This window comes from Alosa sapidissima, chromosome 13 (assembly GCF_018492685.1).
Source record: "Alosa sapidissima isolate fAloSap1 chromosome 13, fAloSap1.pri, whole genome shotgun sequence".
NCBI classification, from domain to species: domain Eukaryota; kingdom Metazoa; phylum Chordata; class Actinopteri; order Clupeiformes; family Clupeidae; genus Alosa; species Alosa sapidissima.
Window position 1 is genome coordinate 11,670,455 of NC_055969.1, and position 26,769 is coordinate 11,697,223.

The 26,769-nt window shown below is 43.2% G+C and overlaps 3 protein-coding genes across 10 annotated transcripts in view; 1 reads left to right on the forward strand and 2 right to left on the reverse strand.

The window, feature by feature from the left end:
- The window catches only part of arl15b (ADP-ribosylation factor-like 15b), a 50,964-nt gene extending 46,986 nt beyond the window's left edge, over positions 1-3,978 (reverse strand). Inside the window, exons 1-2 of one of the 8 annotated variants that reach the window (XM_042059324.1) lie at positions 3,913-3,978; positions 3,305-3,452 (exon numbers count right to left, since the gene is read on the reverse strand). In XM_042059324.1, the coding sequence (XP_041915258.1) occupies positions 3,305-3,406 (102 nt within the window). In that variant the 5' untranslated portion in view covers positions 3,407-3,452; positions 3,913-3,978. The other 7 variants (XM_042059328.1, XM_042059325.1, XM_042059323.1 and 4 more) reach the window with 7 other exon arrangements.
- Positions 3,979-5,088: 1,110 nt separating this feature from the next.
- snx18b (sorting nexin 18b) lies at positions 5,089-9,583 on the forward strand. The gene is made up of 2 exons (XM_042059311.1): positions 5,089-6,807; positions 8,044-9,583. Exons 1-2 carry the CDS (start codon positions 5,361-5,363, stop codon positions 8,271-8,273), a joined length of 1,677 nt encoding a protein of 558 aa, XP_041915245.1. The 5' UTR covers positions 5,089-5,360; the 3' UTR covers positions 8,274-9,583.
- A 997-nt stretch (positions 9,584-10,580) lies between these two features.
- Positions 10,581-26,603, reverse strand: LOC121680107 (chondroitin sulfate proteoglycan 4-like). The gene is made up of 10 exons (XM_042059303.1): positions 26,426-26,603; positions 24,104-24,267; positions 19,759-23,262; positions 18,095-18,568; positions 17,664-17,840; positions 16,734-16,932; positions 16,447-16,578; positions 14,670-14,845; positions 14,051-14,234; positions 10,581-13,951 (listed from the first exon to the last, which is right to left on the reverse strand). The coding sequence occupies exons 1-10, from the start codon at positions 26,514-26,516 to the stop codon at positions 11,847-11,849; spliced, it is 7,206 nt and encodes a 2,401-aa protein (XP_041915237.1). The 5' UTR covers positions 26,517-26,603; the 3' UTR covers positions 10,581-11,846.
- Between the last annotated feature and the right edge of the window lie 166 nt (positions 26,604-26,769).

The window sequence follows — 26,769 nt, forward strand, 5'->3', positions numbered from 1 at the left end:
ACCGTGGACGTCATCCAATCACAGCGCTCTATTTTGTTAGAGAGTCTTAAGGCGGGCTTAACAGGATAACGACAGTCCCGCGACAGTGAACAACAAGGAAGGTGGCTATGGCGAACGAAGAGCGGTTGTTTGAATCGGCGTTGGCGTCAACTTTGGAGAAGTTGGACTTGTGCTTTTCTTTGAAAGTTGAGCAACACAATGCACTTAAGTCATTCCTTTCGAAGAAGGATGTATTTGCCGTTTTGCCGACCGGATACGGATATGGTCATAGCACTGGCCTATTGCATGCCTAGGCAGTTTGAAAGACAATTCTCTGCCTGCCCCTTGGATTAAGCGAGGTGAATGGTTTGATTCCAGACTATACATTTCAATGATATAGGATGGCCCGCCAGGCTAGAGCCCTGCCTTAACCATATGTCAAAAAACACAGCACGGTCTTTCACAGATTTCTTTTGAGAAAATTAGACAATTTAATTCAGCCGGCAGTTAGACAATTTAATTCAGCCGGCAGTTAGGCTAAATATAGGGTAATGCACCAAGAACAGAAAAAAAAACCCATCTCTGTTTTAATCACCTTGGCATGTGAAAGACGATCAAGGAGATGTCAATGTTGCTACCCAAAAGTAATCAATAACCTGGACCTATGTGCAGCAGGGTACTGTTCCTTGCAATAAGTTACATATTGTGTTGAAAAAAGGCAATAAGGACTGTTGAATTGAAAATAATAACATAGGTGGCTCTTTAATGCTGAATCATGTAATCTACACCTACAGGCTGTTTTCTTGCTGTGTGAATACACCAGCCTATTATTCAAGCTTAATCATGAGGTCTGTGTGAAATCGAAAATCAAAAAAGAAGGTCTATTTCTTTTACTGGGTTAATGTGCTACCAGCTACAGGCTGGCGTGATGCTCAGTAGGAGATGATTTTTCCATCATCTTAACCGCAGTGAGAGAACCTCTCTTTTTCACTCACAGGGTAAAGGTCCACAGGTCTCCGTCTTAGACACACAGCTGCTCTTAACAGGAGGTGTTTCAGTGTGTATGTTTGTGTGTGTGTGTGTGTGTGTGTGTGTGTGTGTGTGTATGTGTGTGTAAGAGAGTGAGTGAATGAACATGTGTGCTTAAGTTCAGGACAGAAGGACAGGATTGAGTGTGTGTCAATGTGTGCCATTTAAAGCCACCTCTTGACATATTAAATATAGGCCTACAAATACAATCTCCAATGTGTACATTTGATTTCAAGATTCTGACCATAATAATTCACAGCTGAATCTTATATTGAAAATAGCTTTTGACTAAATGAGGCCAGCTCCATAACTGAAGAGAGGTTTCTGTATCCAACTTTGTGTACTTTAATAATGAAAGGCATGGGGTGGCAAGGGGTTAGCCATATCCATGACCCATAAAAAACACCAAAATGTGGAGCAGAACAGGGAGTGGTAAGGAACTCTGCACTCCAACTGCAGTGCCAACACATGATGTTGGGGAAGTAGTATGCCTTCTGAATAAACACACAGGTGCCACAAGCAATGGCTATGCGTTACACCCTTTTCTGCTCAGATTATCTCCCCACACACCACCTCCCTCTCTCTCTCTCTCCCTCCCTCACACACTGCTCTAAGCTCTATTAGGGAACTGTACACTCTTTTTCCACTGAGGAATTGTGAAAACAACCAGCTAGCCAGGAGCTGTATGGAAAAACAATCTCAGTCCACAATGGATGAAAAGTGTTGATCTGAGCTTTTTAACTCTTTGCTAGACTACGAGTCCTGTTGTTAGTAGCATGAATAATGTTAAAACTGACCATGACAAAACAAGTTTGTTACAAAACTAGGCTACATTAGGCCTATATGGCACACAAAGCTCTTACGCTCGAAGACTCAAACACTCTACATAATTTAGTCATACTGCAGAATCTAATGTTCATCTTGTCCGTTTCATGCCAGTGCTCATTGGCATAACTTTATCTAAGAGACAGGGAAAGCAGGCAAATCATTCTAAAAATGAACTGTTGCACTGCTGCAAACCAACATTGCTACAAAACACCATTCCTGGTGCTGATTACAACATATCCAGGTCGATCTGTTGCTGCACTCTATAGCCTTTAAAATAGGTGGTGGATGACAGATCGGTATCATTAGGATACTGTATTGAATGTCAATTCCTATGGCAACGGGCTACTGTTATTTAAGGCACACTGTCCTAGTTTCAGGACAAATTGCGCATCTTATGGGTCTGCGTAACGTCAAATTGCATAAACCCAATTTGTATGAGACAGCTGATGAAGGAGGTGATTGCGCATGTAGCAACACTTTTCAATAAGCCAAGAGAGTTAGAATTTATAAAGACACTTGGTATATAATGGACCATGCTCCTAATCCGATCCAGTTGGTTTCAAGCCAGGTTTTTATGTTCTTTTTAGGCCCTGAGGAAATGGTTCTATTCTGAGAATCACTTCGGAAACGCCCCGGCGACCTTATGGCACACTCCTGTGCATGTTTCATTCAATGAATGGGTTCCAACTCAGATTTAGAAAGGGAACTCCAATAATGGAACTTCATTAGCCTAGACCTACCTGATCAAGACTAACAGCTGTTAACTTCCACTAAATACCCAACCAGTTGTTTAGAGGTAGCCTACTTGGTTGTTTACACTAACTGAAGGAGCATGGTGGAGTCACTCCCCATGCCCTTACCTGCCAGCAGTTGCCAGCAAGATTGTGTCCTTACCTGTAACAAACTCGTTATATTAGACATAGGCCTATTAAAATAATTTGCAGTGGTTAGTCTGGGGATAATTCGAGATTAATCATCTTTAGCAGAGCATGACGCTTCATTGAATAACATCCACTTTTCAAGATTTAGTGCAAACAATTAGCTATCAGATACCCTATCAGCGTGGTGGTGATCCTAATCGTAACCTTGGAATGTGGTAAGGTAGCCGAAATTAATAATTCACTGAAAATATCAATGTGGAATGTGGTAAGGTAGCCGAAAGTAATAGTTCACTGAAAATATCACTATCTTCAATAGTGTGAAGGTAGAGGTGGTAGCCTAACATTAAGTCAACAGCCCAATAGTAAGGCAAAACCTCTTCTCTCACCACGTCTCATAAGGAGAAGACAGCGTGATATTACCCTCTAAACAGCTGTGTGTTTTGGACTGAAGCTAGTAAGCTAACCGGTATGTTAGCTAACGGTAAAACTAGAAGCTAGCTATAGCCTATTAATGTACACAAAAACATCAACATTAGAAAAGAGAGAGCAACCGGCTTTAGAGGAATGAGGAAAGTAAAAGATCATACCAGATAATCCATGTACTGCCCGATTAATTGGTCGTTGTCCTCAAGAAAGTGTAATCCTATCAGCGATGATTGTCTGGGAAATATTTGGCAAATTTGATGCATCCAGAAGTCTGTGTTGACGGCTTGCAGCTTTGTATTCCCCGCCTTTCTAATGGAAAATATATGAAGTTACTGTAGTTAGCGACAGCTATTTGGTTTCCCTGAGCTTGCGAGGTAAAACAAGTATACTGTACCAGAGACTTTCTAAGGAGCTCCTGATTTTACTCTCTCTATTATACCTCATGCATATCTCCCTTTTCTCTCGTGTTTACTTTGGTACCTAAATATCCGAATTTGGCTGTGACTGTAGTGATAGCTAGCTACAATGTTGCAGCAGGAACTAGATGGAAATCCCTTTTTCAGATCTTACGTAGCACGATCAAAGATTCTCTACAAGTAACAAGACATACCACGTTCCAGCGTCAGTGAATGTCTAGAGAAACGTACACTCAAAGGCAGGGAAACTTCCGGTATAAAAAATCCCTGTGTAAACTTCTACTTAAATATAAGCAATCAAGGTACCCCTGTTACTTCATATGTACACGCCAGATGGTTAAATTAATGCTAACCAGTGGCAGTGAAAGGAAAGAGACTGGTCAATCTTGTTTTGCAATTTCCTTGGCTACCATTATGCATGATGCCGTGTTACTCATCTGTCACGTGATTGAGGTGTTTCTTGCAATCTTTGTTTGTACTGACATCTAGCGGTGGTAGTGAAAATTTGCACACATCAGAAATGTTAGGTAGGCCAACAGGTAGTGCACATCAGTGAACAGAAGAGAACACACATTTCATTCATTCAGTAGCCACATAGGCTACTCATAAACATACCTATTTGATTGCACACAGTTAACATATCAAAGTAGGCCTACAGTCCAGAAAACCCTTTAACTGTTTTTTTTTTGTTTTTTTTTTTACCAAGTAGGCCTACCAATTCTGATAAATTACACAAGGATCTATGTCAAATAATGCCAAAACAGAGGGTCTTCATCTTTTGCCTTTCTATCATAATAATTCTTATATTTTAGGCCAAGGAATGCCAGTTTGCCAGCTAATGTCATTTACAATTTTGTAAACTCCAACTCAGTAACAGTAGAAACAAGTTTAACCATTGTTAATTTATACACTTTAACACTCAAGGATACAATCACAGAATGGCCCTTGGTCAATTGATTCGCTAAATCAAATTAGTTCAGTAGGTTAAGTCAGACTATTGTGGTTGTAGGCCTAGTCATAACAAAAGCAATTGCATATTTAGTGGGATTAGGATATTAACTGCAAACAAAACATTGAGAGAACTGCAAACATGACATTGAGAGACATTTAGAGAGGCACACAGGCCTGATAAGATAATAAGCTACAAGACACATATAGACTTTTTTTATATATGGCTATATTTTACTGACACACAATTGACATTTGGCATACAACATTTAATAGGCTAGGCCTACTACATCTCCAGAGGAAAACAGATGCCCACTCCAAATAACAAATTTCCATTAGCTCATAGGCATATGCCTTTTTGACCTGTGGTTTTGGTTTTGCATCACTTTTTAAGACTAGGCAATATTAATATTCTCGTTTTACATAAAGCCTATTCAATAAAACGAATGAGAGACATCAGACATTTCACAGTGCTTCAAAATATCACTTCTGTCCAGAAAAAAAATATTATGTAGGCCTATTCTCAGTTTAATTGTTCCGATTGGCTCCACCCACGATTTGTCGGGCTAGTTAGAATACGTATGACTGATACTGTTGCCGTTCCGAAGCATCTGGAACTCGAGTCCGAACGCCTGGCCTCAGCAAAATTCTTTGGACATACCCCAAACTTCATAAGGATTTGAATAATTCATTTTTGGCTGACTTTCTTCACTCCACTGACAGCAAAGAGGACAATAACAACTTACACGAAGCGGAATTACGCTGTATGGTACGTGGGTTGTAAGGTAGCCTACTGTTACGAGTGTTGTTCAGAGCCTGTTCGCCACAGTTCTGCCCATCTGTGGCTTATATTATGGCGCTCAGAGCGAAAGCGTTGTATGATTTCAATGCCGAAAACCCAGGGGAGATATCGGTACGAGAAAATGAACTTTTAACTTTATACAGCGAAGAAGTTATCGAAGGATGGTTAGAGGGAACTAATGCCAGGGGGGAGACCGGACTCTTCCCAGCCTCATACGTGGAAATTCTGAACAGTCATCTCGACGCAAATATTTCGCAGAACAACAACGGCACATCTGGAGATGGGTATTATGGGAACCATTCCACAAGTAGCCATGAAAGTCACCCCGTGGAAGTCCCGAAAACTTCCACCCCCACTCATTCTGCTTACCCTGCACAAGCACATCAAAGGCACAGTTATCAAACAAGTCAAGGAAGCGACGACGATTGGGACGATGACTGGGATGACAGCTCAACAGTGGCAGACGAACCATCCAGCAGCCAGAATAAAGATGGACATTCTGGGTATTCAATAAATACCTCTCCGCGTTCGCATCAGCAAAAAGGCTCTGCAACTGTGGGTAGAAATCTCAACAGATTCTCAACTTTTGTGAAATCTGGTGGAGAGGCATTCCTATTGGGTGAAGCAGCTGGATTTGTTAAAGATGGTGACAAAATCTTTGTTGTCATGGGAGATTGTGGCCCAGAGTGGCAAGAGAACCCTTACCCTTTCGCATGCTCCATCGATGACCCCACAAAGCAGACCAAATTTAAAGGAATGAAAAGTTACATGTCTTACAAGCTCACCCCAAGCCACACTCAAAGCCAGGTACAGAGGAGGTATAAACACTTTGACTGGCTGTATGCACGACTGGTCGAAAAGTTTCCTGTCATCTCAGTCCCTCATCTACCCGAGAAGCAAGCCACTGGCCGGTTTGAGGAGGACTTCATTTCAAAGCGGCGGAAAGGCCTCATATGGTGGATGAATCACATGACGAGTCACCCAGTCTTGTCCCGGTGTGATGTTTTCCAGCATTTCCTCACCTGCAGCAGCACTGACGAAAAGGCCTGGAAGCAAGGCAAAAGAAAGGCCGAGAAAGACGACAATGTTGGTGCCAACTTCTTCCTCACCATCAGCCCACCCGCTGTGCCCCTTGACCTGCAGGATGTGGAGAGCAAGGTGGAGGTGTTCAAGACGTTCACCAAAAAGATGGATGAAAACCTCATCCAGGTCAACGTCACCATCAACGAATTTGCCAGGAAACAGATCACTGGGTTCAAAAAGGAGTACCAAAGAGTTGGCCAGTCTTTCCGACTGCTCGGTCAAGCATTTGAACTGGACCAGCAGCCTTATTCTGTGCCTCTGAATCAAGCTATTGCATTCACAGGCGAGGCATATGAGACCATTGGAGATTATTTTGCAGATCAGCCTCGTCAGGACATTGACCCTATCTCAGACCTTTTAGCCATTTATCAAGGACACCTCACCAACTTCCCTGACATCATCCATGTCCAGAAAGGTTGGCTTGTGTTTTTATCTCTCGTAATGAAACCTCAGATCTGTAGACATGCTGACGGTAGATATGATGGTTTGAAGCTGGCCATGATACAGAATTCAGAGTTTTAATCTGTGAGCACGTTGTTACACATGTGTTGCATGTTGTAAAATTGTGAATGGAAAGTGACGTTACTGTGTAATTAAGCCATCTGACCTGTAGTCATAATACATCCCTATAAAGTAACTCTGGAACATAGCAACTAAAATGATTGAGCTGCTCAGATACAGAATGAAACAGAAGTTGAAGTGGCAGGGGGTGGGGGGCTGGTGATCTGTCCTTTGGAGAAAGAGGGTGCTGGGCCAGGCTTTCCTGTGTTGCCGTGGAGACATGTGGCATCCAGTGTGGAATGGAGCTAGCCCAGTGTCAAATTCCTCTCCTCAGGGGAGGGGGAGGTAGACTCCTCAGTCTTTCCAGATTTCCTCTGCCTATATCTCAAACACCGTTGTATGGATGCCCTCTCCACAATCTTGTGCAGTTATTATACTGTTGTTATAGAATGTACACTCTGTAGAACCTCTGAGCTGTGTTATGGTTTAGAGTTGGATTATTCACTATTTCAAGTAAACTCTATTTTATATCTCTCGCCTAACTGGTGACATGCTTTTGGCTGGGCTGTGAAGAACTGCTGCATTGAAATGACTAAACCTTTGTGGAACTAATGCTTGCAAACAAACAAGGAGAAGGACACATTTTGTTTAAAAGTAACTACTAATTGTACTGAACACTAGCTTTCCAATGACTTCTCTATGCGCTAGTGCAAGTTGTGTCTTGGAGTGCTGTTTAGCCTGAATACCTAAGGTTGGTAAGCTGTAAATCATGGGCTTTAAGGCTCTGGAGTTGCATTTATACATGCCTTAAGCGGGTCACAGAGCCTGTTTAGCACAATTTCCAGGCAGAGCAAGGGCAAGACATAAATGCATACAAAACTGCATTACAAGTACAGTATACTTATAACTGTTGTGTGCAATGTGACATATTTGTATAATGACAAATTTAGTTTCTGAATGTATGTCTGAGGAACGGTCACATGTGGTGGTAAAGTAATGAGTTTGGGTGCATAATGTAGTGTGTGGTCAAATTGGCCCATTCATTCAACCTCAGCATCAGAATGAAGAGGGTTTTCCGAATGACCATACAGAGCCACGTTCTAATCCCATTTTTTTCCCACCCTGCCCCTTTTCACTGTCCTTCCCTCAGGAGCACTTACCAAGGTGAAGGAGTGCCAGCACGGCGCGGCGGATGGCGGCGTGAGCGAACGCTGCAACATCATCTCCTGTGCCACGCTGGCCGAGATCCAGCACTTCCACCGCACGCGTGTGCGCGACTTCAAGGGCCAAATGCAGCACTACCTGCAGCAGCAGATCGGCTTCTTCCAGAGGATCACCGGCAAGCTTGAGGAGGCCCTCCACATGTATGACCAGGCCTAGCTGGCCACCGGAGGTGGGGGGTGGCACTGGAGGGTGGCACTGGAGGCCTAGGGGTGGGGGGTGGCACTGGAGGCCTAGGACACAATGGTGGGTGGGTACACACACCAGTATTACACCATTCTAAAGAGCTGGACGCCATTGAGGCCAGCGTGAACAGGAGAATAAAGTGTACAGACGGCCCGCAATCTGTCAGGGAGATATTGACTGATGGATATTGACTGATGGAATAAGTAATCGAATATGTGGGGCCACAGTGGTACGAGCCACCAAGAGTACATTACTCTCCAGGGTAGGCTATGTTGAGTATTCCCTAGCATGTAGATGAATTTAGTTTTGTTTACTAATGTTGCTGTTGCATAAAAGTTAACCATGATTTTCTTCTAACTCAGAGACATTTTCTCAAAGCCAAGATGATTGATTTGACATTTGAAAGGACATTACTGGTATCAATTCACATGTCTTAATCCTTACTCCACACTGTCATACTTTGGCCTTTAATTGTTTGAATGTACTTATGCCCAAGACGTCTACCAGTTGCACAGGTGAGCTTTAGAATCCCCTTTTGTATTTGTGATACAGATTCTTTTAAATGGGCAGTAATATAGAATGAAGACTGTAAGCATTCACTATCTTTATATGCCACAGATTATGGGAACGCAGAATAAGCACGCATTCCATGTTGATAATCAGTTGGGCACACTGCTGTTCCACTGTTGGCCTTGATGCCCCACTCCACACACACACACACACACACACACACACACACACACACACACACACACACACACACACAATCACAAATGGATAATGAAAGAGAAAGGAAGTAGTTTTTAGCTTTTAATGTATGCTGTGCGATATGCAACGCTGTTGGACATTTATTATGAACCAGAAATGTATTGGACAAACATACGTACAAACAACGTACAAACAGACTTCATGGAAGTTTACGCAGGCAATCCTCTGACCTACAGAAAATGAACCTTAGCTCTGGTGATAACTACATTTCTCACTGCAACCAAAGGACATTGTACCCGTCGGCCTAGAGGATCACCTATTGAGGAGGTTACTCAACACCTCCTTTCATTATTTAGATCTTATTCCCTTTTCCATTCCTAGTTACGAAATCTCTAGAGTGTCTATCTCCTACCAGACATTTTAACTTTGCAGTGTTTTGCAATCACTTCCCCCTCCCCCCTTTCATAACTTGTTACGGAATTCAGTGTTGGCACGAGTATGAATGCAGTCTCAGTTCATTCGAATGACATTAAAGTGCATAATGAAATTAAACAGTGAAACGGAGAAGAACCTGATTAAGAGTGGCATTCTTTGCACAGGGCTTGTGGAAAGCTGAATTCAGCTGTTTTTGCGAGGCTCAGAGTCTGCACTGGGGTTTGCCTTATCTGTGTGAGGGGGGAAAACAACTCCACTATGCAGAGTGAATCCAGAAGCTATCCTCGCCCTTGCAGATGAATTATTTATCAGCGCTAAAGTTAGCCTTTATTTCCACTCACTGACAGACAAGCCATCAAACCTTTTAACCGAGTGCAGTGCTCAACACCTGAAAAAAAATGGCCAGCACAGATCAAATCAAACCTTTACTATGGCAACAGGTATCTGAAAAACATTGCCATTTGTTATATAAAAAACTATGACTAATCTTACTGTTTATATGCCAGATTTTGAGGCAGGGCTTCGCCTGCATATGCTTCATGTTTACTGAGAACTCTTAACCTAACGTAGCACAGTAGACAAAAGCCAAAAAGCAAAGCAACAGGTTTAGCAGTGCGTGAGGTGTATGCAAATATGTGGAACATAATGTAGCTGAATTCAATTGTCTTTTCCAGCTCGCTGATTTCGAGAAGGAACTAACATGAAATGTGACAGCACACATTTCCACAAACCAACTCCGTCAAGCACCTTTAACTGATGCGGTGTTGTACAGGCGCACTTCACATAGGCCTCTAGTGTTACAATCACAATGCCTCATTAAGTCAGAGAAGGCAGCAAGCGGGTGAATTAGAGTGCTAGAACTGTGCCCAGGGCCGCACCAGGAGCCCTCTATTCATTTCATACGCCCCATCAGTATTCTGCCTTTACAGAAATGCACAGGATTATGGGCAGAGGGCACCCTGAGGAGCAGGCCTCTGTGTTTTTTCTGCATCATTTGAAAAAAGACAGACTGATGTCAGTAATGTAATTTCCCATAGGGCCTACAACAAAGTAGACAAGACAATATAGATTTTAAACAAGTGTTTTTTTAATAATAACAGAAATGTATGACATTTAAAATGACATGACAGTGACATGGTTGATCTTGGCTCATGGAGCAGAAATGGCAGGGATGGCATATGTACACATACAGTATATACACATGACACATACACACATACAGAGTGCTTTGGAAGAATGATTTTGAAAATAAAGATAGACTAAAAGTTGAACTGAAACTGGAACAGATGAACACAAAACAGATTTTGGGTGAGGTGGGTGTTGACACTCAAGTTAAACCTTGGGGAGTAGATTGACTTAAAAATGCACAAATACCATGGCAACACCATCGACACATAAGCCTGCAACAAATTCTGTGTCAATTTGAACTTGGGTTATGGCAGTGCAGTTGTTTTATTACATTATGTTTCAATAGTTTTAGATGATAGATTTTAACACTGAACTTGTTAACCCTCTGCACTTATTCTCTGAGGACTGATCTCTTTCAAATTTGAAACAAAGAAAATACCCAAGTATTGCTGGTACTGTATGTGCCAAAATTCTAGGAAAATCTGATTATGATTTAAGTTTTCTGAAATGCCTCATCCATCCCTTATAAATATTAAAGAGCTGTTCGATTAATTTATTACTTAGCACACACAAAACAATCCATAAGGTTTTCTTCATATATGCATATAACAAATTGTGCGATGCAATAGTTTTGTCTGGTCTTGTAAAACTAGGCGAGTGCATTGGTCCTCACATTCCTAAACCATGAGACAGCAGAAGCAATCCTCCCAGAGGGTATGGCAACAGTACAACTGCATTTATTTTGTTTGAAAAAAAAACAATAGAAAATAAAACACTGCACTATAGGGCTTTATGAAATACAATGTGGATTTGAACACCAATTGCAGTCTTAGGGTGAGAGAGTATAACCCCCAGTCACTTCAATCACATGCATGGGTTAAAATCATGGGAGTATCTTAGATAAGACAAAATTAGTATGTGAGAAAGATATGGAAGGTCTCACTGAATAAAAACATTAAAGTATGACCACAGTTCAGGTGCTGTTGCTGAGATTTCTTTTCATCACACATGAAAACAAACTAGCACTAGAACAGACACAAGTATCATGGGCAAGAAATATCAAACTCTTTGGCAAGAAATTATAAAAAACTGAACTCATTCAAACTAAAGCCCAATGGCTTTTAAGGTCTTTTTGAGAATTCAATTTCTTGTTGAAAAAATGTGTTGTCCTCAGGGTCAAACCAAGGGCTGTTGCAGTCTTTGGAAGAAACTCCAGAGCCCACATCTGGGTTTACTTCCAAGCTGAGGTACTTGGACTCTTTGAATCCAAACTGGTCAAACCCAGTACTGACTTTGTCCAAGTGTGGGAGCATTGGCTTGCTCCTCTATAATGATCTCAGGCTCCATTGGAGTCACAGGAGTCCAAGCGCAGAGAATGTAAGGAGTCTCGAGGGGGCTCATGCCAGCCACGATTGCATCTCCATGCACCCCGTCCAGCACGGGGTTGTCCGGACATCTCACAGGCGTGACGACCACCGACGGAACAGCAAGGCTCCTCTCTGGAGTGCCCAGGCAAGGGCTTCTCGGCGGTGGTTGTTCATCCGTCTGCCTCACCGCCGACATCTCCTGGATCATGTTGTGCCGAGCTCGCTTCTCCCGGCGTTGCCGGAAGACCAGGATCAGTATGATGAGGATGACGATGAGGAAGAGGCAAGCGAGGAAGGGCAGGATGATCAGGAGCGGGTCAGACGCAGGCCTTGGCATGGACTCGACCCACACGGGGATGTTCTGGAGCGTTATGGGCTGTTTTCCAGACGTAGTTTTGGATGTGTTGGAGACAGCAGGCTTGCCATGGTTGCTGTGACCTCCTGAACGATTCCGTGCTTTGTGTTTGTGTTTGTGCTTATGTGGTCTCAGTGAATCCTGGTGTTCCCTGCCAGAGCGTGGTTGCAGTGAAGATCCAGAATGGATAGTGTTGTTGAGTAACGGTGACTGAGTAGTATCCGAAGAGTCATCTGTGATGACAGGCATTCCCGTCAAAGGATTGTATGGCACAACGGTGAACATGAATTCACCTCGGGCTGGTTGGACATTTTTGGCCTTCAGAAGAAACTCAAAGGAATCCTTTAGATGGTGAATTTTGGTCATGTTACTAAGAGTCAAGTTGCCTTCAAGGCTGGTTATGTTTGCGCTTTCCTCAATGGCCACCCTGCCTTGGACCACATCCTGAAAAGTGAAAGACTTCACAACCAAAGACTTCTGACCAAACTTTACCAGCCTGCCGTGCTTTGGAGGTGAGATTATCTCAAAAAATGGGTCGCTGCGACTTAAGGCCGCCAACTCACTAGCGTCTATTACGTTCCTCCTCAGCTTCACCGCAATGCCACTTGGAATGCGCACATGGTGCCTCATTCGGATCAGCGGACTGACTGTAATGTTGACCCTCTCAGCCGTCAAGTTGACCTCACCAGCAGAGACAATAAACTCAAAGCTGTCCTGAGGTGAAGTCAGCTCAGTCATATGGTAGGACAGTTTTGCTAATCGCAGGTCCTCCTGGTCAAACTGTACCACCTGTTCGCTATCTTTGTGAATGCTGCCATAAAGTGGCTGCTGTGTTACTTGGTAATTAATGTTTGCACTTCTCTTATTAGTTCTGGCAGCCAGATGCTTAGAGGTCAACTCAACTATGGTCTGCCCCTGCCTGAGTGTGAGGCCTGTGTTGTTTACTAAGGTTATGGTGCCCGGCTCTACCTCCACTCTTAGGAGCGTGTGCAATGGTTGGTGCACTCCATCGGTCACACTGAAGTTGTACACTCCGGGGGCGAGTTCTCCATCTTGGACGAAGTAAACTTGTGCATTGTTCACATCTCCCTGGGTGAAAGCTAGAACCGTTTCATTTTGTCTGTTCCTCAAGACCAGGAAGCCATTGTCAGGCTTGCTCAGTACTGTATAATGAATGTCCTCTGGTAGGGTGTCTGGATCCTCCACATGGAGGTTTTCAGGAGTTAAGGTGACTGTGTCTCCATGGGCCACCTTCAGAAGAGGAGCCAGTGTCTTAATCACAGGTGGTTGGTCATTGACAGGTGTTATAGTGATGCTGAAGGACTCAGACACAATCTCATTCCGCACCTGGGGTCGCTGGACATTCGTACTGTTCTGATTCAACCAAACATCAAAGGAGAAATAGTCATAATGGTTCTCTGAATCGTCGTGTATGTATGTTATCCCATCCTGGTCAATGGTGTTCTGGGAGAAGTCAGCTTTCTCATTTGTCAAGTTCTGGTCTCCCAGAGAAATTACTCCATAGCTGGGTAGAGATGTCACTCTGTACCACACCTCATAAGTGTGGTTCCCTGGTGTCTTAACCTTCTTCATCAAGTTCGAGGCGTCCAGTTTGGACTTGTCTATCACAACCTTCCCACCTTCTGCCACTACAGCACCTGAATGTCAAACAAGGACAGTGTTGGTTCATAATGTAGAGAAGTAGCATATTTTAATGTCTATTTTACATGGCCGATGTGCTCTTTGATCAGACATACCAGTGTTAGCGAGAAGAATACTTCCTTGCTCTGGACCTGCATTGTCATATGAGATGTCTATGGTGAAAGTATGTGGTGGAAGAGAGGATGGAGAAGAATGAACAGTAAAAGAGAAGGAGTCTTTGGCAGCCCAACCAGCAGCATCAGTGTCAGTTTGCTCATATCGGATTTCCCCTTCATTCACCTGCAAACATGACAACAGGGTAATATAATAATGGGCACAAGGTTTAAAGGTCAGTCGAATAATTATATTTAAGGGTGTTATCAAACCGGAACTGCTGTTCATGTCACTGCTTACTATACACCTCACACAGGCATGGCCATGGCTCCACACACTCACACAGCACAGCACTCCAGATTTGGCAAGGTCAATATGTCAGATAACAGAACTGGGCTGATGCGTTTTAGACACTGCCAAAGGCCTTTAGCTGAATTAGCTGTGGTGTAGCATAGCATGTCTCACAAAAATTAAAACCAGCTGGTATGATTAGCCGTACAAGTGATATTTCTGTCTCTTAATACAATGTAATAATGACCAAAAACTGCTCTCCACAAAAACATACATTACACATCCACAAGTGAACATATACAACACACACACACACAAACACACACATACCATGTTTTGAGTAAAGGACGAGATTTCCTCTGTAACGTTATCTTCAGCCAGCCTGACCAATCGGCCCAGCTTTGGTGGATGAATCACTGTGAAGATGATGGCACGGTTCCCAGTGATGTCACTGAAGTCATTGGTCACCACCAACAAATTATCATCAGTAATGGCCTTCAAAGTGCCTGTGTGTAGGGGGAAAAGAGGCTGATGTTGAAGTGATCCCATTATCTGTGCTAATTCCTTAGAAACAGCAATTTAGTTGCTGAATGTGGTTAGTATTTCACCCTCTGAAGTCTCTTAAAAGCACAGTCCACAATGCAAATCCCATACACTTTTTGTGAAATTCAGCAAATTGCTCCTCCCAGTCTGCTAGTTGTCTAATGTTTCCAGTCCACTGAAACATCACGCATCGTCCTGGCTATGTAAATAGTAAACAAACACAGTGGTTCAGGCCAAAGTATAAACAGTCCCAGTACAGACTGCCAGAGTAGATTGCATCTATAAGTAGATGTAGAGTAGAATTTCCTTTAATTTACATTTGATAAGTGCCATAACTCACAGTTTACTCTGTAATCAGTTAGGATATCGCTAGAATTCAAACAGCAAGAACATTAGTCTGCATTTGGGCAGCCGTGGCCTACTGGTTAGCGCTTCGGGCCTGTAACCGGAGGGTTGCCGGTTCAAACCCCGACCAGTAGGCACGGCTGAAGTGCCCTTGAGCAAGGCACCTAACCCCTCACTGCTCCCCGAGTGCTGCTGTTGTTGCACGCAGCTCACTGCGCCGGGATTAGTGTGTGCTTCACCTTACTGTGTGTTCACTGTGTGCTGAGTGTGTTTCACTAATTCACGGAAATGCAGAGACCAAATTTCAAATCAAAAGAGTATATATACTTATAATGAGGTGTGGTTTTCTGATCCAAAAATCGTTATCTTACACCCACTAAAAATCATTACGCCACTGACCAACAAAAACCTGGTCTATAGGGAAAGGCGTTTATATAAAGCACAGCGGAAGACGCACTGTCACGAGATGTAAGCAGCGACTCCTCTGCAGGATAAATAGCCTTAGGATTTTTATTCAGTCATTCAAACTTTATTGGGGTAAGTTTGACTTTTTTCAGGCTATGTTTTAAATGGTAACTCCTTGTCAGTCAATAGAGTAAGTAATTGTAACTGTGTAGAACTGTTTTGTCATTGACTATGAGACCACGGTGAAGTTAGTTTCACTTTGCCTACGAGTTCAAATAATAGGCGAGTGCAGATGCATATAGGCTTTACTCTGCTTGTCACAAACAGGTTTTAGTGAAGCAAGGTTTAGTGGAATCCCTGTTCCATATGGTCTTGCGTGCAAACAGATTCCTTCAAATGCGCCACTGACTATCAAAATACCAGTGCGCTGTTTTAAGTTGCCCTGCTTGCTGTTAAAGGGAATGACAGATGTCATTCTCATTGGTTTAAAGGATGTTACGCCCAAATACACCCATGACTGATTAAGAAACATAAGAACAACCCTTTTGCACCCGGCGCCCAGCATTTGATCACAAAATAACGCCATTAAATTAGTGAATATGGACTAGACACGCCTTTAATGTCTGTAAACTTTGTGCCTCTGACCATCCGTTTTGATTGCGTAGATAGAGCCCTTGATATTAGTGTGATGAAAGGATCATATGTTATTTTTATGGTGCTAACCATATAACCATAAACCGTAACCATTGGCCACCATAAAATAAAGATATGCTTATTATGACAGTAAGCGGAGAGGTTTGAATGGTCAGTTTACCTGGGAAAACCTTCAGGATCAAGTTCCTCTCCAGGTTAAGAACAAGAGTACGCGCCCCAGTGGAAAAAGTCTCTCTTTCAGCAAAATTCAGCCCATCGTTGACTTGGAAGTGAAATCCACCAGACAGAGCACCTAAAAGAGAATGGCAAATCCAAGTTACTGTTGCTCAGACCTCAGCACCTACAAGAAACAACACAATGATACAATCATCATTATTCAATCATCCCATTATCATTTATATTTGCCCATTATTGGCTCTACTGATAAGATATAAAGTGTGAACGGACCACTGTGGACAAACACGAGCTGGTTGGTCAAGATGTGTGCCTGTGTAAAGTTCAGGATGGGTCTTGAGGGGGCATTTTTCAGGGCCAGATGACCATTAGTGGGAGGGGTCACAATGAACTCCAGTTGCTCTGGAGTAGAGTCTTTGTCCTCAGCGTTGAGGTCATCCACTGTAATTTCTGTGACAGAGCCAACCCACACCTGAGGAACAGGGACAAAGACAGGAAGGAAGAGAGAGAGAGAGAGAGAGAGAGAGAGAGAGAGAGAGAGAGAGAGAGAGAGAGAGAGAGAGAGAGAGAGAGAGAGAGAATCACCCTAGTCATTGCAATCAAACATGTGCTAAAATAGTTTTCTCTGTAAGTTTAGTCTAAATTCAAATGAGCAAGCAGCTGTGATTTGGGGATGATACCAATTTCCACATGTGCCCCCTGGTGGTTACAAAGTGCACTGAATTTGCATTTGAGCAAAATGTGACAGACATGTTGCTTTTTAATATGGTTGGATCTCAGAGTATCATTTTGTGGAAAAGGTCAGCATTTTTCACTGTTTACATAGAAAGGGATCTCCAGATATGGTTAACTGGATATGCTCCAGTAATTTGACATATTTGGCTTTATACTAGACAACATGGCATGTCTGAATAGGCTTTCTATCTAACCTTATTTATGCAAAATTTATTCCTTCTCACCACACTAAAGAAGGAACAGCTGTGGAGAATAATGACATAATAATGACATCACCTTGGCAATCTTGACAGTGACAGTCAATGGTATGGCTCACAGAGCAAAAATACAATTTCCATGATTTACTCAAGAATGTCAAACAAATGTATTTTTTCCTTGGTGACTTATCAAAAAGATTCCATAACATAAATGGCACCAGTATGGACAAACTGTTATGCTCTTATCTATAGGGCATAAAAGAAAGCTCACCTTTAGAATCCTGTTTACTGTGATAGTCGGAATTTCATCGTTAACAGGGGTCACGTTAACAAACACAACACAGGGCAAGCTGTACCTCCTGAGGACTGTGTCGTTGGCAATCAGGGTAAAACTATCAGCTAGAGACTCACTCCCATCATGGACATAATGAATGAAGCCTTGCTCGGCCTGTGCAAAAATATTCAGAATAGCATTAAAAGCACAGGGAGTTATATCTCTGGAAATGGAGTGGAAATTTGAGTGGGATCCAACAAATTCATAACTTTTGAATGATTTAAAAGGTTACAGACATGATTTAGTCAGGGTAAAGTTATGAGGTCTAATTCCAAATAGCACAAAGTATGACAACGTTTATTGCCATGCAGAGAATGCACATGTGATGTATGACAAAGTTTATATTTGAATGATTTGAGAGAAATCACCTGTAATCTAGAGAAAACAGGGATAGAAACTCCTGGGAACCGTGAATTCTCAATACGGCCATTGCGTGGCTCTTCGGTCACCTGGTAAAAGAAATTGAGCCCTAAAAATTGGCGGTTGGTGACTTGCATGACATTCTTGGTAAGGGCCCTGGACGACCCCTCTTTCAGGGTTATACTGGTGACCTCCAGCGGAATGTACTGAAGAATGACATCCATGGTGACCATGATGTCACTGACCTCCGTCAGCCCATTACTGACGTCTAATAGGAAGGTGTCAGATGTGTGGTCTGAGCCCACGTGGACGTACTGGACGAGTCCGTCATTGATGTCCTGCTGGGAGAAGCTCTGAATGGGCTTCTCCATTGTCCCCTGATATGGTTTGTCCTTTCCTGCGGATCTGCGCAGGAAGCCATGGGAGGGGGCCTTCTTCACTGAATACACAATCTCGGAGGGTGTGCTGTCCTTGTGGGTCACCTGCAGACACAGCAGCAAAAAATATGTTTAGGTTGTCCATACCTTTCACGTTTACATTGCATACAACAGCAAATTATGTTCTACGTTAAAGAGATTATTTATTTGTTTTTCTATTTACTTTACTCAAAAGCGACTTACAGGCATAACTTATTACAGGGCCAGTCTTTGTGGAGCAACTTAGGCTTAAGCACCTTGCTCAAGGACACAACAGGGGCAGTCGATATATCATATCCAATATATCAGCCCCCCAAATTATACTGTATCAGCCTCCAATCAGACTCATTTAGAGAGTGCCCCTTGGGAGAGGGAGAGTTGTGGGAGAGGGCCCCTTTGATATATCAACCTGAATATATTTTTGTACTGAGACCAAGTATGGCTAGTGTTTCACCACTGATCCATCTGAATGTATATTGCATTGCACATCTTCAGAATGAAGTTGTCATGTAGTATGGTATAAATTATTACTATGGTTTGTAAACATCATGATGAGAGAAAGAGTATTGAAACAGTAAAACATGTATTTATAGAACCTCAATGGTAATCAAGTAAAACACTGAGGTTATTCTTAACTTCCTTTTATAACATTTTTAAATAACAAGTTTAACTAATAACATACTGAAGCTATTCAACCAGAGTTGTTCTCCATGTGCGCTCTGTATCCCATTGTCTCTATGTGTCACTCTGTGTGTCCGAGCGAAGCCCGTTTGAAAAAAACATGCTCGGCCTTGCAGTTGCTAAGATAAAGACGTCATCAGAGGCGGGCTCTACTCAAAACAGCCAGTGAGAGGGCAAACGAGCGAACGCTATGTAACCCATGTGTGACCTGTGATCGCTGTATAAACCGCTGAACTTTGTGAAAACCTCTGAACTGATGAGACCGAACAACGATCCTTTCATAACGCCACCTGTGGGTTTGGAGTTGCCAGGTGTTGTGTCAGCATCTAAGGAGGGGTATAAATAATGGTGTTCGACTATTGTTCGGGAGTGCGATCGTGCAATGCGCTCTGGAGACATTCAACAGATTTTGCATGGAACTCTGCCAGATATATGTGCCTACTTTCTGGGGATACGTTTTTGACTTCAGCACTTATAATGGTGGATTTTTGTTACGTTGTGGACAAGATATGCAGACTTAAATTCTGGCCCAAGTCTGAAAATCTGACACAACAGTAGAAAATTAATGAACTAACCTCAAGATCTTTCTGTCTGATTTTCACAGGTTTCTTTTCTTCCACCACAATGGGGTTGTTCTGAATGATTTTTGGGGGCTCCTGGTGGCTCTCAAGGAACACTTTCAGGACAACACTTGCATCTAGCTTCAGCTTTTTTACCCTGATGGTGAAATTAAAGAAGTCCAAAAGATTCATGCCATCATTGTGTCGATATATCACATGCCCAGCATTGATGTCTTGCCGAGTAAATGTCTTCTTCCCTGTTCCATTGCACATGAGACTCCCGTGACGTGGGGGAAGGAAGAGGTCAAAGCCCACTTCCTGATCTTCTCGAATGTCCATATTGCTGCTGATGCTGAAGTTTGCTGAGGTCAAGACTACTTCCTTTCCCTTCTGTACCATCAGTCCTGTGTTGGTTCCCACTTTAAGGTATGGGTTCTGAGCCATGACCTCCAAGATGGTGGATGAGTAGTGCCTTCCATCTGATACAAAGAGGACAAAACGACCATAGCTCGCCCCGTTGTGGACAAATAAAATGATCTTCTCCTCCAAATCCTTCTGGCGGAACTGATACAGCTTATGTGAAGTGTCATTCACCAAGACAATATCACCCATGGGAATCCCCCGTCTAGTGTAGACCAACTGCCCATCGTCAAAGTCAGAATCAGCATCGTGGTAACACAAATCCTCCAACGTTAGGATTCTCTGGCCATTCTTTACCACATGGAAGACTTTATCAACCACACGGACAGGTTTTTCGTCATTGACTAACTCAATGGATATCTTGAAAGTTCCCTTTACAATATCTTCATCTTTAGTTGAAGGCACAGAGGCAAGGAAAATGAATTCATCATAAGTGGTTTCACTGTCGTCATGGGCATACATGAGCCGACCGTCTAGGATGTCCTGATTTGTGAACTGTAAAATGTTTTCATAATTGCTTGTGGAATTTGAAAGGTTGATTTTCTTTAACATCCCATGTTTGGGACCGCTGGTGACTTTATAGTGCACTTCACTGGAGGTGAGGGTCTCAGAAAACAACTTATCTTTGGTGATGACTTTACTTTCCCCTTCCATCAAATTAAGCCCAAGGTTTGTTAAAGCGATGTTCCGTGCCTTGATCATAAATCTGAAGTCATGGTTCCCTGAATAAGAATATTTGGAAAACACTAGAAAAGTGAATGAGTCCCTTGTGTCGGCAGATGGAGTGCTCACCATCTCATAGTGCAGTTTCAGATCAGAAATGTTTTTCTGGCTGAAAGTGGAGTTGATCCTCAGCAGTTTATTGTCAAGTAACAGGTTTCCTTTCTTTGGTAATGACAGCAACAAAAAGTACAGCTCACTTTCTAAGATTTTCATACCCTTGGCCACTGCCCGTAAGTCTTGGGGTGTCAGCGTCACCCCGCTTTCACCATCCACCTGCATTTTGCTCTTAATGACTTTGTAGTGAATCCCCTGGACTACAATAGGGAACAGCATTTCCTCAGTCGTCATGGAGTCGATAGTGACCCGAAATCTAAAGCTGTCCGTCACATTGCCGGGATGGGAGCCCAGGTATGTGCTGATGTACCTGATCCGGTCCTTTTCTAGAAGCTTCTGTGAAAATATGCACGTGTTTTTCCACTCTCCACTTGAATGCAGCCTCTGAAGTTCTCCGTACTGAGGCGGCTCCACAACATCATAGCGTACCTCCATCACTTGCTTAGCGACGTTCACTTGGATCGCCAGGTGCTTGGAGCTGAGGATGGCCCATCCACCTTGAGTCACCTCCACACCTGTATTGTTCACAACTCTATATTCCAGCGGGACAGCCATAACTCTGAGCACCACCGTGTTACTTACCGTGTCCCCATCACTCACCCTGAGAGCCATTCTAGAGTTCTTCACGCCCGTGTGGACATAATAAACCTCTCCTTGCTCCAAATTTAGGTAAGAAAAGTTCCTAATTGGCTGTCCAGGGTTATCTTCAATTTCTAGAAAGCCAGCATCTGTCTTTAGATTGCCAAGTAATGTAAATTTCAGGTCTGTGGAGTTGCTGTCAGGGTCTATAACCCGTAACATGTCAGTGGTCAGTTGCCGTTTAGACAGTTCCAGCAGGACAAAGAGGCTTCCTTCTGGAAGGCTAAGTTCAGGAGCATCATTGCTGGGCGTGATGCTGATGTTGAACCGATGAAGCTTGTTCCCCCTCATGCAGGGTGGTATTTGTCTCTTACTGCTGCTGAACACCGAAAATATGAAGAAGTCCGCCCGGTCCTCTGATCCTCCATGGACGTACATAACCCGGCCATGCCAAAGGTCCAGGAGGCTGAAGGTGTGCTCCTCCTGGTCTGGGTCAACGTCCAGCCTCAGCTGTCCATGAACTGGCTGCTCCTCGACACGGAACATGATCTGGGACTGATGGATTCCTAAGCTCCGTAACTCCAGGTTCATCTTGACATGGCGAAATCCCAAGGGAGCCCGGCCCCCCTCAGGAACGATCAGGTTCTCAAGAACCATGAAGCTTTGTCCCCTCTTACAGTCCACTCCAGATTGATTCCATGAGGTGGGGAAGATTGGCTCGGGTGTGGTCATTGAGTCAAATGTTCCCTCAGTCTCACAGCCAACAGAAACATCCTTTGTTACCAGAGCATTTGGCAAGCCCATCTTTTGCGCGTTGACTCTAATCCCTTTCAGACATCCTCTGAGCGATCCTCCTCCAATTTGTTTCCCTGACAGAGACTGCAGCCCCTTCTTTCTGGCCTGTGCACGGGTATCACCATCAACGCCACCGATGAAAAGAGGCCCACTGAGCTGGAGGGCATTGGTGTGCGTACCCAAACTAGAGTTCTGCATGTCTGTGCCCACAACCAAGTGGAAGCTCAGTGTGGATAAGTGCAGCTTCACTTGATGCCAGTCATGTTCACTAACTGGCAATGGGGATCGAAGCTCAGTCTTAGTGGCTTGTGCACCAATCATTGCAACCACATGGCCATCTTGCAGTTCAATGCCAATGTAGTGACCTTTGCTAGCAGAACTGTAGAGGATAATCCCATTTTTGGCTGAGCGGTGAAGCTCACACTCGAAAACCCCCTCTTGGGGCACGTCCCACGTTGGGAGGGAGATATAGGCCCTGGAGCTGAAGAAGTGTATGGGGTCATCGGCGCTGGCAGAGAACACTGGGCTGCACCCAAGTGACACCTCGTGAACTCTTTTATAGCCCGAGTATGGCCGGAGGGAGGAGAGCAGGTTGTGTTGGTTGAACAGCACTTCATCCAAGCAGCCTCGGAAACCTACGAGCGTCCTTTCCGTGGAGAGGTAAGGCTTCTCCAGGCCTCCCAGGCCTCCCACGAAGAGACCGTCCTGGACACTCAGCTCCAGGTCTGGCCCTGGCATCCGCAGGCTGGAGTGGGAATGTTTGTCGACGGTCAGCGCGACGTTGTGCTGGTCCTGCTGGATCTCCATGGTGTGCCAGACCAGGTCGTTCAGCTGAACTCCTTTCTCGGAGCGAAGATTGCGGACGCCAGATCCCAGATTCATCGACACCTGTGGACATATATAAAAGAGACACATTTAAAAGACAACAAGTCTTTCAAAACATTAAAATCTGACTCGCGTACACAGTGAACAAGTTTGTTAGTAAGGAAAGATCATATGTAAAATGAAAACAATGAGAATGATGAGCTATTAGTGTGTGTGTGTGTGTGTGTGTGTGTGTGTGTGTGTGTGTGTGTGTGTGTGTGTGTGTGTGTGTGTGTGTGTGAGAGAGAGAGAGAGAGAGAGAGAGAGAGACATTAGAATACACTGTGGCAAGTGATAATAATCACAAATGTAGCCCATATCTAAGGAGGAAGATGCGCCATACTCTGAAGATTGACTGACGGCACATACTTTATGTGTATTGGTGTGAAATGCTGGAGTGCAATATCTTCCCTTCAGAAAATCATGAAGGGGCTTGTTTTGAAGATGTCAGTGACTTTTTTTCGAGCAGTAACAAAGGATCACCTGCTTCTAGTTGTTACCCTAAGGCACTCTCTGCATAATAACTACTTCCAAGGATATGGGATATATATGGCAGACAGACTATCAGTTCAACTGTGCACACAGAAGTGATTTCAAGTCATCTCCTCATGGAGTAGGCAAATATTTAACCGTCTGTATTATTTGTCAGGAATGCACTACAAATAGTGCCAAGAGAGGAAGTGGAAGAATACTATTTCATTGTACTTCTGGCAACGCAGACAAGGCATAACTCGAACATCAGCTGAGCACAATAAGATTGACCCATTTGTAACAGTAAAAGCTCATTACTGTTAAGGATTATGTAGTATGTCTCATTGTTAAATTATAAAATCTGAGGTGAAACAAAGGCATCACAAATCATCACCTGAATTCGTCCAGACTGAAGTTCCACAAGGCAGAAGTCGGTATCTCCAGCAGCCAGGAAGAGAACCCCACTACTGGTGGAGGTACGGAAGCGGACATGAAGCGTTGTGCGGACGGACGACTCCACAGTCTTCAGCAAGACAAAGCCATCACCGTAGAATGAGGCTGTAAACAGCAATATGAGTGCATTTATAAACCATATGAATAAGTCTTTAGAAACCTCTTCAATGGATAATCTGAACATGATATAGTGTGGTGTGACATGTGGAGGAAAACTGAACATGAAGCATCCAGACTGCAACATTCCCACACGATCAGTTTATTACATTTTAATTATAATGGTTTGAAATATGTACTGTACCATGCACAAGAAAAATACCGTGGCATGCCATTTCAGGGTGGAATGCTATTGGAGCTTAACATCTAGTAAAACTGACACCTTCTTTGGACTTATAACAACATAAATATGTGGCAAAGTTCAGGTGAAAAGGGTGGCCTAAATCACGGCAGAGTACTAGAGAACAGTCACAAGATCAATAGCCCTTGTCTACAGCATTTAATTTCTGTTGTGTACACATGCCTACCATCAGCAGGCTTGAACAGACATTATTCCATTTATCAGTTAAGTAGTCCATCTGTCTCTGCCTAGTCCATTAAATGGCATACTTGTACACTGGTCACTGGGAGTGAACTAGGCTTGCTAGTCAACAGCATAATCTGCAATAAATAATCTCTCCCCATATGGCACGACACATAAAAGGGGTCTATCTAATATGCCCATTCCAAAACAAAACATTATATATACCGCTAATTAAGAAAACTATTATCTGTTGGCCATAATGAGGCCATTTTCTCATTTACTAGGAGAGCCCCATTCTACAGTTTTTTAAGATCAATGCCTAATTGCATCTCTTGAACTGCATTAAAAAGTCTCAGACTTTCTCTAATCTGAGTTTAATGGTCCACAGTCCAGAAAGAAGATTAGAGCTGGATACAGAGGAGTATAGATTAAATCTGCCCCCTTCCAAATCAAATTATGTTGCAAAAAATATTTTAATTCATTATCCCAAACATCATCTGAACTCTTGAGTGTGGTTAGTATGGGCATTTACATAGATTTTCTGTTCCACTGCAAAAAAAGAATCATCACATTTTTATTCAATAACCTCTGTTGTCTGATTAAGTGTATATGATATTCCAACCAACCTGGCCTCGCAACAGTAGGTTAAATAGGGCACATAATTTACAAACTCTAAGTGGGCCATGTCCTCTGGTTTCAGTTATACATACAACTTAGAAAGCTGAAACGCGGAAGCATGGCATATCCAGTTACATTAAGGTCTTTACAGTCTGTAAATTTTGTTTTGGAGGTACCCTCTTATATATGACCATGGCATGTGAAACTTAAACAAACAAATAATTCCCCTTAATTCTTCCGATGAGCACTAACCATTCTAATCAGCTCTTTGGCAGTAGTTCAAACTCAACTGGCCGAGAGGCCTCTGGCGATTGCACCAGGATTTGGGTTCAGAACCATGATGTCTGCAACCCTTAATGGTTTATCTGAATTCAATTAATGAATGTTAATGCACTGAACTCCTTTTAAGCGCAGTGGGTCAGCTGGTATGGGCGAGCCATTCATCTCTCTCTGGAGCAGTTGGTGTGTGGTCTGATGTGACAATTACAATCAGGCCTAGATAACATCTACAGAATAAGGTGAAAACTGGCCTATACATTTGGAATGTGAAAAATAGAACTATTTGCTATAACCAAAATGTGTAGAATGCACCTGGTAGATGGAACATTTACAGAATTAAACATTAAACCTGTTTGCTGAACAAAACAACAAAACACATTAATTTGACCACAGCACAGGCAGCCAGTCTACCAACACATTCAAGGTAAAATTGAAATGCCACACGACCAGCAATATAGTTATATCATGATGCACAACAGGCAACCTACTGACACATATTTAGCCTAAACTCTTTAATATAGCCTACAGGTCTTTGTCTCCTCTGTGACACTATGCTGTCTTAATAATTGGATTATTATTAAGCTGATTATGATCACAAATAACTGTTGCATTGCAGACCATCCACACACAGGAGTGGTGAACTCCCTCCTATACAATCATTTTAATTGCACTGAAAGAAATAATTTCCAGTTTGGGCTACACTTGTCCCATGCTAAGTTAAGACACGATGGACTGGAACACTGGAACACAATAAAGAATACATCGAATTGGCTACAAAGTAGACTAACACAGATCGGTGTTATTGCAACTATACTTGCGTCTTTGTTAAAAAAAAAAAAAAAATACCTGCAATTGCTTGACTGACGATGAAGAGGAGCAGAGGGAAACCCCTCCACCACCACAGAATACTTCTCCAAAAGTCAACAGAATTATCCATATTTTCCGGCGGCAGACGGGTTTCCTTCCATTTAGTTGCAAATCCGGGGTATTCGGGACATCTTCGGTCTTAATCCACAGCCCAAACAGAGACCCATTTATCTCTAAAGTCAATAGGGCAGCAGCTTCATCAGATAAAAAAGTATACCTGCCCGTTCCGTCACGGAGTGGTGTCAGCTATGGAATTTGCCCCGCCCCTGTCGGGATTTGCCCACTGCCAATCCTCGCCAGTCAATTAATGATAACAATGCCCA